The 12,531-nt window shown below is 35.7% G+C and overlaps 1 protein-coding gene across 1 annotated transcript in view; it reads right to left on the bottom strand.

The window, feature by feature from the left end:
• PIWIL2 (piwi like RNA-mediated gene silencing 2) overlaps positions 1–12,531 on the bottom strand; it is a 102,602-nt gene that overhangs the window by 31,331 nt on the left and 58,740 nt on the right. The window contains exons 15-16 of the mRNA XM_007476475.3: positions 11,393–11,506; positions 10,590–10,778 (exon numbers count right to left, since the gene is read on the bottom strand). Of these exons, the coding sequence (XP_007476537.3) occupies positions 10,590–10,778; positions 11,393–11,506 (303 nt within the window). The remainder of the gene's footprint in view (positions 1–10,589; positions 10,779–11,392; positions 11,507–12,531) is intronic.

Raw genomic sequence — 12,531 nt, 5'->3', positions numbered from 1 at the left:
AATTCATTGCTGGTGGAGTTGTGAATTGATCCAACCATTCTGGAGGGCAATTTGGAACTATGCCCAAAGGGCAATAAAAGACTGTCTGCCCTTTGATCCAGCCATAGCACTGCTGGGTTTGTACCCCAAAGAGATAATAAGGAAAAAGACTTGTACAAGAATATTCATAGCTGCACTCTTTGTGGTGGCAAAAAATTGGAAAATGGAGAGGATGCCTTTCAATTGGGGAATGGCTGAACAAAATGTGGTATATGTTGGTGATGGAATACTATTGTGCTCAAAGGGATAATAAAGTGGAGGAATTCCATGGAGACTGGAACAACCTCCAGGAAGTGATGCTGAGTGAAAGGAGCAGAGCCAGGAGAACATTGTACACAGAGACTGATACACTGTGGTACAATCGAAAGTAATTGATTTCTCCATTAGTGTCAATGCAATGTCCCTGAACAATCTGCAGGGATCTAAGAGAAAACACAATACCCTCAAGCAGAGGACAAATGGTTGGAGTAAAAACAATGAGGAAAGGCAACTGCTTGACTGCAAGGGTTGAGGGGATATGACTGAGGAGAGACTTTAAATGAACATCCCAATGCAAATAACAACACCATGGAAATGGGTTCAGATCAAGGACACATGTGATACCCAGAGGAATCATGTGTTGGCTATGGGAGGGGTTGCAGGAGGGGAGGGGTGAGAAAAAGAAAATAGTCTTTGTTTCCAATGAATAATGTTTGAAAATGACCAAATAAAATAATGTTTAAAAGGGGGAAAAAAAACTCTTGATGCAAAGGGGAAAAAATGGGTGAGTCAATGAACTAATCATAGAAATAATCACTGATTTTGTTAGAGAGAATGACAATGAAGAGACAAGATTTCAAAATTTATGGGATACAACCAAAGCGAACTTTTGGGAAAATTTCAATCACTGAATGCTTATATCAATAAAATAGATTAAAAGCAGATTGAAGAAATGGACATGCAATGAAAAAAAACTTCAATAGTTCTCTTATTTTGAATTTTATTAATTTCTCCTTTGATATTTAGGTTTCAAAGTAAGAGAACTATTGAACTAAAAAATAAGACTAGGAGTTGTTTTATGAAAAAAAAAATAGAGCACAGGTTAATTTAATTTAAAAAAGGAAAGAAGAGAATCAAATACTAGCATCCAAAATGAAAAGGTAAAATTTACCTCCAATGAAGAGGAAATTAAAGCAATCATTAGGAGCAATTTTGCCTAATTATATGACAATAAATCTGACAACTTAGGTGAAATGAATGAATATTTATAAAAATATAAATTGTCTAGATTAAAAAGAGGGGAAATGGAATACTTAAGTAATCCCATCTCAGAAAAAGAAATTGAACAAACCATCAATAAACTCCCTAAGAAAAAATCCCCAGGGCCAGATGGATTCACAAGTGAATTCTCTCAATAAACTATTTGGCAAAAGAAGGAAAGAAGGATCCCTACCAAATTATTTTCATGATACAAATGATACCTAAGCCAAGAAAACCAAAAATGGAACAAGAAAATTATAGATAAATTTCCCTAATGAATATTGATGCAAAAACTTAAATAAAATGCTAGTAAAGCGACTACAGCAATATATCACAAAGATTATTCTTTATGATTAGTATAACAATAGGAAAACTATTAACATAATTCACTATATCAATAATCAAATCATCAGAAATTATACAATTATCTCAACAGAGGCAAAAAAAAAAGCCTTCAACAAAATAAAACACCCATTCCTATGAAAAATACTAGAAAGGATAGGAATGAAAGGGCCTTTCCTTATAATAATAAGTTGGATCTACCTAAAACTATAAGCAAATATCATTTGCAATGGGGATAAGTTAGAAGCCTTCCCAGTACAATCAGGAGTGAAGCAAAAATGCCAATTATCACCACTATTATTAATATTGTACTAGAAATGCTACCATTAGCAATGAGAGAAGAGAAAGAAACTGAAGGGTAACCAATGAGGAAACTAAACTATTACTCTGTGGATGATATGATGGTATACTTAAGAGAATCCTAGAGAATCAACTAAAAAACTATTTGAAATAATTGGTAACTTTAGCAAAATTGCAGGATACAATAATCATACATATACATGCAACACATAAATCATCAGCATTTCCATATATTTCCAACAAAGTTCAGCAGCAGGAATTAGAAAGAGCAACTCTATTTAAAATCACTCTAGGGACTGTGGGAGTAGAAACAGAAGAAAAACAATTGCTTGATCACATGGGTCAATGGGGGATATGATTGGGATTATAGACCCTAAATTATCACTCTTGAGCAAATATCAATAATATGGAAATAGGTCTTGACCAATGACACATGTAAAACCCAGTGGAATTGTGCATTGGTTATGGAAGGGGATTTGAGGAAGGGGAGGGAAAGAACATGATTTTTATAACCTTGGAAAAATACTCTAAATTAATTAATTAAAATTTTAAAAAGATAAGAAAAAATCACTCTAGGGGTAAGCTAGGTAGCTCAATAGATTGATAGCCAGGCCTAGAGACCAAAGATTCTGGGTTCAAATGTGGCCTCAGATACTTCCTAGCTGTGTGACCCTGGACAAACCATTTAACCCCCCATTGCCTAGCCCTTACCACTCTTTTGCGTTGGAAGCAATACACAGGATTGATTCCAAGACGGAAGGTAAGGGTTTAAAAAAAATCAAATCACTCTAGACAATATAAAGTATTTAGGAATTTATCTACCAAGACAAACACAGGAATTATTTGAACACAACTCTAAAACACTTTCCACACAGTTAAAACTAGATCTAAATAATTGGAAAAACATTAATTGCTCAAGGGTAGGACAAGTTAACATAATAAAAATGACAATCCTATCCCAATTAATTTACTTATTCAGTGCCATACCTATCAAACTACCAAAAAACGTTTTTATAGAATTAGAAAAAATTATAACAAAGTTCATCTGGAAGAACAAAAGATCAAGAATATCAAAGGAACAAATAAAAAAAAAGTGAAGGACAGGGACCTAGCAATACCAGATCTTAAACTGTACTATAAAGCAGTGGTCATCAAAACATATGGTACTGGTTAAGAAACAGAAGGGTAAATCTGTTCTAAATTTCTTATAATTAGAGAAATGTGAATCAAAATAATTCTGAGGTACTACCTCACACCTAGCAGACTGGCTAATATGACAGCAAAGGAAAATAATAAATGTTGAAAAGGATGTGGCAAAATGGGGACACTAATGTATTGCTGTTGGAATTATGAATTGATCCAATTCTGGAAGGCAATTTGGAACTATGCACTAAATAAAGAAATAAATGAATAAATAAATAAATAAATAAATAAATAAATGAATGAACAAACAAACAAATAAATGAATGAATGAATGAATAAATAGATAAATAAATGGCACTAAAAGACTGCCTGCCCTTTGATCCAGCCATACCACTGCTAGGTTTGTACCCCCAAAGAGATAATAGGGAAAAAAGACTTGTACAAGAATATTTATAGCTGCACTCTTTGGGGTGGCAAAAAAATTGGAAAATTAAAGGGTGTCCATTGATTGGGGAATTGTGGTATACATTGGTGATGGAATACTATTGTGCTCAAAGGAATAATGAACTGGAGGAATTCCATGTGAACTGGAACAATTTCCAGGAATCGATGCAGAGCGAAAGGAGCAGAACCAGGAGAACTTGTACACAGAGACTAATACACTGTGGCACAATCAAACATAACGGACTTTTCTACTAGCAACAATGCAATGACTCAGGACAAGTCAAAGGAACTGATGTGAAAGAACACTCTCCACATCCAGAGAAAGAACTGTGGGAACAGAAACACAGAAGAAAAACATATGATAGATCACATCGTGCATTAGGGTTTTAATGTTAAAAGATAACTCTACTGCAAATATGAATAACATGGAATAATATGGGTTTTGAACAATGATACATGTATAACCCAGTGGAATTGCTTGTCAGCTCAGGGAGGGGACAAGGAAGGGGGAGGGGTTTCATGAATCATGTAACCATGGAAAAATATTCTAAATTTTTTTAAAAGGCTAAGAAAAAAAAATTAAATCACTCTGGACAGTATGAAATATTCAGGAATCTAATTGCTAAGACAAATACAGGAATTATATGAACACAATTACAAAACACTTCACATAAATCAAGTTAGATCTAAATAATTGGAAAAAAATTAATTGCTTAAGGGTAAGTTGAGCTAATAAAATATAATTGGCAATCCTACCTAAATTAACTTACTCGTTCAGTATCATACTAATCAAACTACCAAATAATTATTTTATATAAGTAGGAAAAATAATAACAAAATTCACGTGGAAGAAAAAAAGATCAAGAATATCAAAGGAATTCATGAAAAAATATGTGAAGGGTGGTGGACCTAGCAGTACCAGATTTTAAACTGTACTATAAAGTAGTAATCATTAAAACAATCAAGAAATGGCTAAGAAATAGAATGGTGGATTAATGGACTAGATTAAGGTAAATGTCCTTGGCAATCTAGTATCTAATAAACCCAAAGATCCTAACTTTTGGGATAAGAACTCATTATATGACAAAAACTAATGAGAAAATTAGAAAACAGTGCGGCAAAAATTACATTAAGGATCAATATCTCACACCCTATGCCAAGGTCTGGTAAAAATGACATATGATTTCGATATAAAGGGTGATATAAGTAAATTAGGGGAACACAGAATAGCTTACCTGTCAGATCTATAGAGAAGGAAGATATGACCAAAGAAGAGATAGAGCATATTACCACAGATAAAATGAATAATTTTGGCTATTTTAAAGTTTAAAGTTTTTATACAAACAAAACCAATGTAACCAAGATTAGAAGAGAAATATTAAACTTTATAATAAATTTCTCTAATAAAGATCTCATTTCTCGGACATATAGAGAACTATGTCAAAATTAGAAGAACACAAGACATTTACTAATTGACAAATGGTCAAAGAATATGAATAAGCAGTTTTCAGATGAAGAAATCAAAGCTATCAATAACATGAAAAAAATGTTCTAAATCTCTCCTGATTAGAAAAATGCAAATTAAAATTACTCTGAGGTAATTACATCTATCAGATTTGGCCAATATGACAGTAACGTGACAAATGTTGGCGATGTGACAAAACTGAGACACTAATGCATTGCTGGTGAAGTTGTGAACTGATCTGATCATTCTGGAGGGTAATCCAGAACTATGTCCAAAGAGCTATAAAAGAATGCATACCCTTTGATCCAATAATACTACTTCTAGGTCTGTATTCCAAAGAGATGAAAAAAAAAGGGGGGTATACAAAAATATTTATAGCTACTCTTTTTGTGGTGTGAATTTTAAAATTACTCTACCCTAATTAGACATACTTTAGGGGAAAATAAAGTTGTAAACTCCTGATTGAACAATGAAGGTACTTAACTCATACCTTACAGTGAAGCTAAAACTTAAAGCTAAGTCTATTTTTAGATCTAATACAAAAAGGTGTTAAGTACCTATAAAGGTTAAATTAATCCCAAAAAGGTCAAGTAACTCACAAAAGGTAAGCTTAACAAAGAAGTGTGAAGTACTCAAAAGATATAATCCAACTAGAGAAGGTTAGAACTAAAGAGTGGACTGTCCTGGAGAAAATCTAATCAAAGAAGGTGAGAACTAAAGAATGGGCAATCCTGGAGAAAGCAGCTACCGTGATTGGTAGACGTGATAATTTAGGGGAGGTGACATAAGAGAAAATTTCTCTAAAAGGAGGCTAAAAAAGTCAGTTGAGAAAATTCAGTTCGGAGTGCAATTATATTTGGAGTTCAGTTCAATGAGGACTGTAACTCAGCCTGAAGGATCCCTCTCAGACAGCTTCCTGGAGACGGTCTCATGGTAAGTGATAAGACTGACTCCCTTTCCCTTAGGCTCAGGGAGGCCACTTTGGCCAAGGCCTTTAACTACTGCCTGGCTCAGCCTGAGCCAGAGCAATTTAAATTAATTCTTTCTCTCTCTTTCCCTTATTCCTTCTCTCTATATTAATTAAAATCACCATAATTCCCAGCTGACTTGGGTATTTTATTATTTGGGAATTTTCCCTGGCAACCAATTATTTAGATTTCAAGTCACAAAGCTAAAATTATCCTTACAGTGGTGACCAAGAACAGGAAATTGAAGGGATGTCCACCAATTGGAGAATGGCTGGACAAATTGTGGTATATGATGGTGATAGAATTCTATTGTGCTACAAGAAATGATAAGCAGGATAATTTCAGATAAAACTGGAAAGACCTATGTGAACTGATACAGATTGAAATAAGCAGAACCAGGAGTACATGCAGTAACAGCAATATGGTGGAATGATGATTAATTGTGATAGGCTTAGCTACTCTCAGTAATACAATGATCCAGGACAACTCTGAGGAACTTATGACAAAGAATACTATTCATCTCCAGAGAAAGAACTATTGGGAGTTGGAATGAGGATCAAAGTATATGATTTTTAACTTAAGTTTATTTGGATTTCTGTTTGGGGGTTTTGGTTTTATATGATAATTATTATCTGACAAAAATAAATAAAATGGAAATGTTTTGCATGATGATAAATGTATAACCCAGATTGAATTGCTTGCCAGTTCCAGAAGTGGGGAGCAGGGGGGTGGGGCAAGGATGAAAACAATTTGGAACATATAACTTTGGAAAATTTATGTGAAAGTTTGTTATCACATGTAATTGGCAAAATAAAATATCTTCAAATTTTTTAAAATGTAAAAACCATTCTAGAACATGCAAGTTATAATGGTGCTAGTAAAAGAAATTTGGTATGGCCTATTATGAACAATCATGATTGTAAGGGCCTCATTGCAGAAAGAGGAGAGCTAGGAAAATTGTTATTAGATTCTCAGGAACACTTATCTCAAATAGATACATGTGTCTCAGCTCTACTCACCAATGGAATGAATGCCCATTTCTCAGAGTGGCTTCAATAGCCACTTCTAAAATCCATTAAGTATCTCCTTCCAAATTCTAGATTTCAAGAGAAATTCCACAAGTACCCTCATTCTTAATTTTGTTAAGAAAAGGAATAGTTTTTCTAGCAAATCCATATACCTTAAGGCTTAACACTATTGAATAAGTTATTTGAACCCATAAAAAATAAAGATTCCTTAACAAATAGTTACTACTAACAAAGGTGAGTGGAAGGAAGTTATTTCTCAGGGAATAAATGTCCTCATGCTATGTCAAAATACTTTCCTAATTATGCAAAGAGAAAATAAAGATGGAGAATCTGCTTATCCTAAGGGACAGCAAAAAGACCAACAGGGCCAGTGTGAAATTAAGTTAAATAAATTAGCTTATGCTGGGTAAAATTGTTTTACTCCCAGCTTGGGTATTACCGAAAAACTGAAAATCAAAATGATAACCATAGTTGAGAGACCAGGAATACTAGATCTATTAATACTACCCATTCTGATATTGCCAAGAATATCCCAACAATATTCTTTGGGCTTTGCACAAAGCTCTTCATATAGGAGGCACTTGAATATGTGTTGTACTGGAATAAACCTATTGCCTTTATAATATTCTATTTCATTAAGAAGACTGAGGTGACCTGATGTGAGCTCCCTCAGCTTTCCATTCCTCAAACCATTTTAGCATCTCCAGTCCACTCTCCCTTTACCATGACAGAAGAGATAATAGTCCTATCTTGTACTAAAGCTCATCATTCTGGTCCCTGATTTCATTCCCTCCAGAGCCCAATTCTAGCAACATTCTCCTCTCACACATTTTCAGTCTTCCCCTCTTCACTAGCTCATCTGCCTATCACAATTCTTAGGTTTTCCTAATCCTAAAAAAGCTTTCCCTTCACCCTCCCTATCCCATGGCATTTCCCTCTTCCTCTTTGCTAAATTTCTTGAAAAAAATTGATATTTATGCATCCTTCCTCTTACCTCTACTGTCTGTAATCATGTTTCCATCTCTACAACTCAGATGTATAGATAGTTCTAAAGTTAAGAGAACTTGAACGTGGATCTCCTGACTCCAGTGTTCTTTCTCCTATAAGATGCCTCACAAGTCAAAACCATTTAAGCCACTGACCAATGTTTTCGCTAAGTTCTGTCCTTGGCCTTTTTCCTCCTCTTTCTCTGCTGTCTCTCTCGTCTGGGGGTTAAGTATATAACCTTTATTTTGAGTTCTGGACACTGATGGTGTACTGCTATCTGTCTACCTCTGTGAACTGCTTCACTATTCAACTTCTTTCAGGTGTCAATACCACAGGAGAGAGTCTCCTTATTATATTCATCTCCATTACAGCAACAGCTTCTTACCAAGTTTTCCTGGTTCCATGGTCTTCCCTTTGCAAAACTTGCAATCCTTCCAGTTTCCAGAACAATCTTTCTGAAGCAGAGATCTCTTCAGGCCACCTAAGTGTTCAAAACCTTCTACAAATCCTGAGAGCTTCCTGAATAAAGTTCAAACTCCTCCACCTGCCATTCAAAGCCCTTTAACTTGGTGCTACCCTAAATTCCTAGCTAAAATGGACTATTCTCTGCCATCCAAAAAAATATTATTCTTTTTTCAAATTAAATTTTATTTCTATGAAAATTTGCCCCTTTCCCTTCCATCTTCCACTCCTCTCCCCCGGGAGGGAAAAAAACCCCAACCCAAGAAAAACCAAACCCCTATTAGAAACATACATAGTCAATCAAAACAAATTCCTGAATTGACCATGTTTAAAAAAGAAGAGAGTTGTCTCAATCTGTTTTATATCGCATGAAAAATACCTCCATGCTTCTTTTTTGGGCACCATCCTCTATGTTTTCCTTACCCGCTGAATTTCTCAAATGATATTTCTTCCATGAAAGTTTTCTCTGATCTCTCCCCCCTAGACCTCAGGAACATTTTATTTTTTGAGCTATATGATACCATAAGGAATGTCACCTATTCTGTAATATAGCCACCTGAATTTGTGTATTATCTCTTCTACTGTTTTGTAACCTCTAGAAAGACAGCAACTCTCCACTCTTAATCTTTGTATCACCTCCTAGGACAGGCTTCTATACATAATAGGCCTTTTAAAAATGTTGAGCTGACTGTAGCTGTGATTAGATTTCCTAATAGGCAACAGCATTTGCATCTTTTATCCTTTTAGTACTGCTCTCATCAGACCTGATGATTTCAAATGTGAAATCTACTTCTCGAAAGCTGCTCCTTCTTCTCTTTTTCTGTATGATTATCCTAATTATCTTAAAATCCAAGGTTTAAGATCTTTTAAAGCAATTTTAAGAAAAGAAAATCGCCAACACCCTGAATTAGGAAAGTGGATCTTTTGAAGAAGGTGCCATAAGGATGCTTACAGAAACCACACACTACATCAAAGATCCAGAATGAACTTTTGCATATAATGAACTGAACGGAAGGGGACTGAATCTATCATTTATTCTGAATGTAAACTCTTATGCCAAAGGGAAGTGCCCCTAATTGGCTTTTTGTTAACGTGTCTATCAATCATTTTTTGTTTTCTTTCTCCTTTTCTTTTCTTTCCCTCTTATCCCCAAATTGTTATAATTCCAGCTACATATGCAGAATGACTCATTGGGGAAATTTGACATGTTAATCTCCTAAAAAACCTGAATGAGATTTAACATGCTTGCCTCCCAAAGAATCAAAGGGGGGATCTTGTGAAGGGAACCCCCATGATCACACACTGAGGTCCCACCTATGTCCTGGTACTGCTAGTGCTATATCACATCAATGGGCTTAGGTCACCGGACAGTGACCTAGGCACTTGACACAGAAGTGATGGGGAAATTGATCCGGGTGTAAAGGGAGAAAATAAAAGTAGCAGGATTAAGGAAGTGGGGTCTCTCTATTCTCACAGGTGTGTGGTCAAAGGAAGGTGGCTAAGGGATCCTTTGGGAGACCAGCCACATAGGTTTTTCTCTATCTATTTGCCTTCTCCTGTATAAGTAAATATTGATAAACTCTATGGAAATTAAGGACTAGAGTTTAATTTAGTTATTTCAATTCCTTGAGCTGTTCCACCAACTTTCTAGAATCAAAAAACTGTGTGCCATGACCCACTCTGCTACAAAAGTTCTTTACTGCTAGTTAATCAGGGCACTTGTTTGATGGGCATTTTATCAAGTCTAAACTGGGACAGTTTGAATATTGAACCAGGGTAGGCTGTAACAGTCAAGCAATGAACATTACAAGATAGTTCCTGGTACCAATGGTTCTGTTGCTTATCATATCCCATCTTAGCATATCCTGTCACACAAATAATGAATAGAAGAAACTAAATCAGGTTCTCTTGGACACTTCAAAACACCTGAAGCTAAGGTCCATGAGGAAGAAAGCCTGTTGTAGGGTTAGGGAATAAGAAACATGACAAAAGCTTAAAGGCAAAAGGTCAACTGTATTTGCATCTACATGATATTTCAGATACACACAAGCAAGAGGGATTCTCATGCATTATTACTAATTGAAGATTAACAGGGGCAAGTAAATTTTAGACTAAAGGTCTGTTATGAATACAATTTTAAGAGGTTTATTCAGATAAGTCCAACTTATTTACCTCAACTCCCAGCATGGATTTAATGGTTCTAATGTAGGTCTCTATTCGGTCATCCTTTAGTTCAATCCAGGCAGGTGGGCTCATTTGCATACCAATGGGGCCAGATATCTTCTCCAACATACCAACCAACTCTCTGGCTTGGTCAACAGCTCGCTTTGGGTAAAACAGTGCCCAGAAATGCATAGGAACCTGGGGATAGCCACAAATTTTGAGTATAGCATAAGTCTGCAAAATGGGTGTTAACCAGACACCAGAAAACACTCTTAAATGCTCCAAACTGACTGCATAGAGGCCCTTTTCAGTCTATGATTTATCCACTGAGTGGACATTTCTTGCTCCCTGTGCTTAGGTCCTGCTAATTCCTACCTCAGAATGGCTGAAGTCCATCAAAACCAGGTAGCCAACAAAGCATTGAGCACATTTTCCCCCACTACCTTGTCCCACTTTAATATGGAGGTTAAGTCTGGATTCTAATGGATTTTTTTATATCCTTGGAAGAAAAAAATATATAAAAAAGGACAATGAACTTCCTTGTTAGCCATAAATACAACCTACTCACTGTCCTTCAGCTAGACCAATAATAAACCAACATGATGGCTCTTGTTCACTTTGAGGAACCAGCAGTCAGCAAGAACACTACTTCTGTTGTTTGACCAGCCTGTGATTTAGCACAGAGTATGACAAATCCTTTGGGATAGGAGTTCAGAATTCACAATTTACCATTTGGCTGATGGTCTCTTGGTAAAATGGCAACAAAATCTTCCTGCTTCACTTGTCAGAGCCTCTGAAATGCAAATACTTACTGTTAAAATGGAAGCTTCTCGAGTTACTTCCTTAGTCCAGTTTAATTCTTGAGATGTGATGAATGAACTATTTCTCAAGTTTATTCTTTCCATTGGTAGGACACGCCCTGCAATCTAAGTTAAAAATAGTAAGTCTAAGGTAAATTACATTATATGTAAGTCTAACATCACTTTAAGGGAGACAAAGACAGGCCAAATGCAGGGTACTGATCCCATTATGAGTTTTGAGACTGGAAATTTCAGTATAAAGACAGTTGCTGAGTCACAAGAAATAAGAAAAGCTTTTAAGGAATGTGTTAATGCTGACTTTCCAAATGGAGGTGAAATTTCTAGGGAATCCCACCACTCTCTCCCCTCCCCACCACCAAAATACATCCTTACTTCTGTCAGAATAAACTAAGCATAGATTTCTTCATGACCCTCCTCTGTTCAAAAGCTTCTGAGACTCCCTAGAGCCTCCAGAGGGAAGTTAAAACTCCTTTGTATTTAAGGTTCTTCAACTTATGCCACCCTCATTTTTCAGTCTTATCCCACATTGCACTCATCATGTATTCTATACTCCAGTCAAAATGGACTATCCTCTGCCAACCAAACATTGCTCTCCAAACTCCATGCCTTTGATCATAGTCTTCATTGCTTTGAATGTCCCCATCTTTTCCTCTCTACCTGTTGAATTCCTACTCATTATCTGTAACCTATCTAAAATGATAGTTCTTCCATGAAATTTTATCTGATCCCTACTCATACTTTTCTCTTCTAGACCTGAAACATTATTTTTCAAATTACATGATAATATAAGAAGTATCACATAATATGTATTATAGCTACCTGAGAGGAGAAATTTTTTTATTAAAACCCACAGGCTAGCATTATATTGTGACAGTAACTGGATTCAAAAGGGTTTCTTCAAGGTAAAGAGATGATTAAGTCTTTCAAAGAATAAATACTGAAAGGAAAGAAACAGCAAAAAAGAGAATGTCTCACAGGGCAGTATTTTATGAAGTTAAAATCTAATGCGGGTAGACATGGAATCTAGAGACCCCCAAACTTGTAGCCTAGGGAGATCTGATGACCCCCAATTTAGTCAACTCAAAGGTGATAGCCTCAAGTTTGACCCAGTCACTTGAGAGTCTCTCCCT

Source organism: Monodelphis domestica, chromosome 1 (assembly GCF_027887165.1).
Source record: "Monodelphis domestica isolate mMonDom1 chromosome 1, mMonDom1.pri, whole genome shotgun sequence".
Classification (NCBI taxonomy): Eukaryota; Metazoa; Chordata; class Mammalia; order Didelphimorphia; family Didelphidae; genus Monodelphis; species Monodelphis domestica.
The sequence above is the reverse complement of the archived record's forward strand: the minus strand, read 5'-3'. Positions and strand labels throughout refer to the sequence as shown.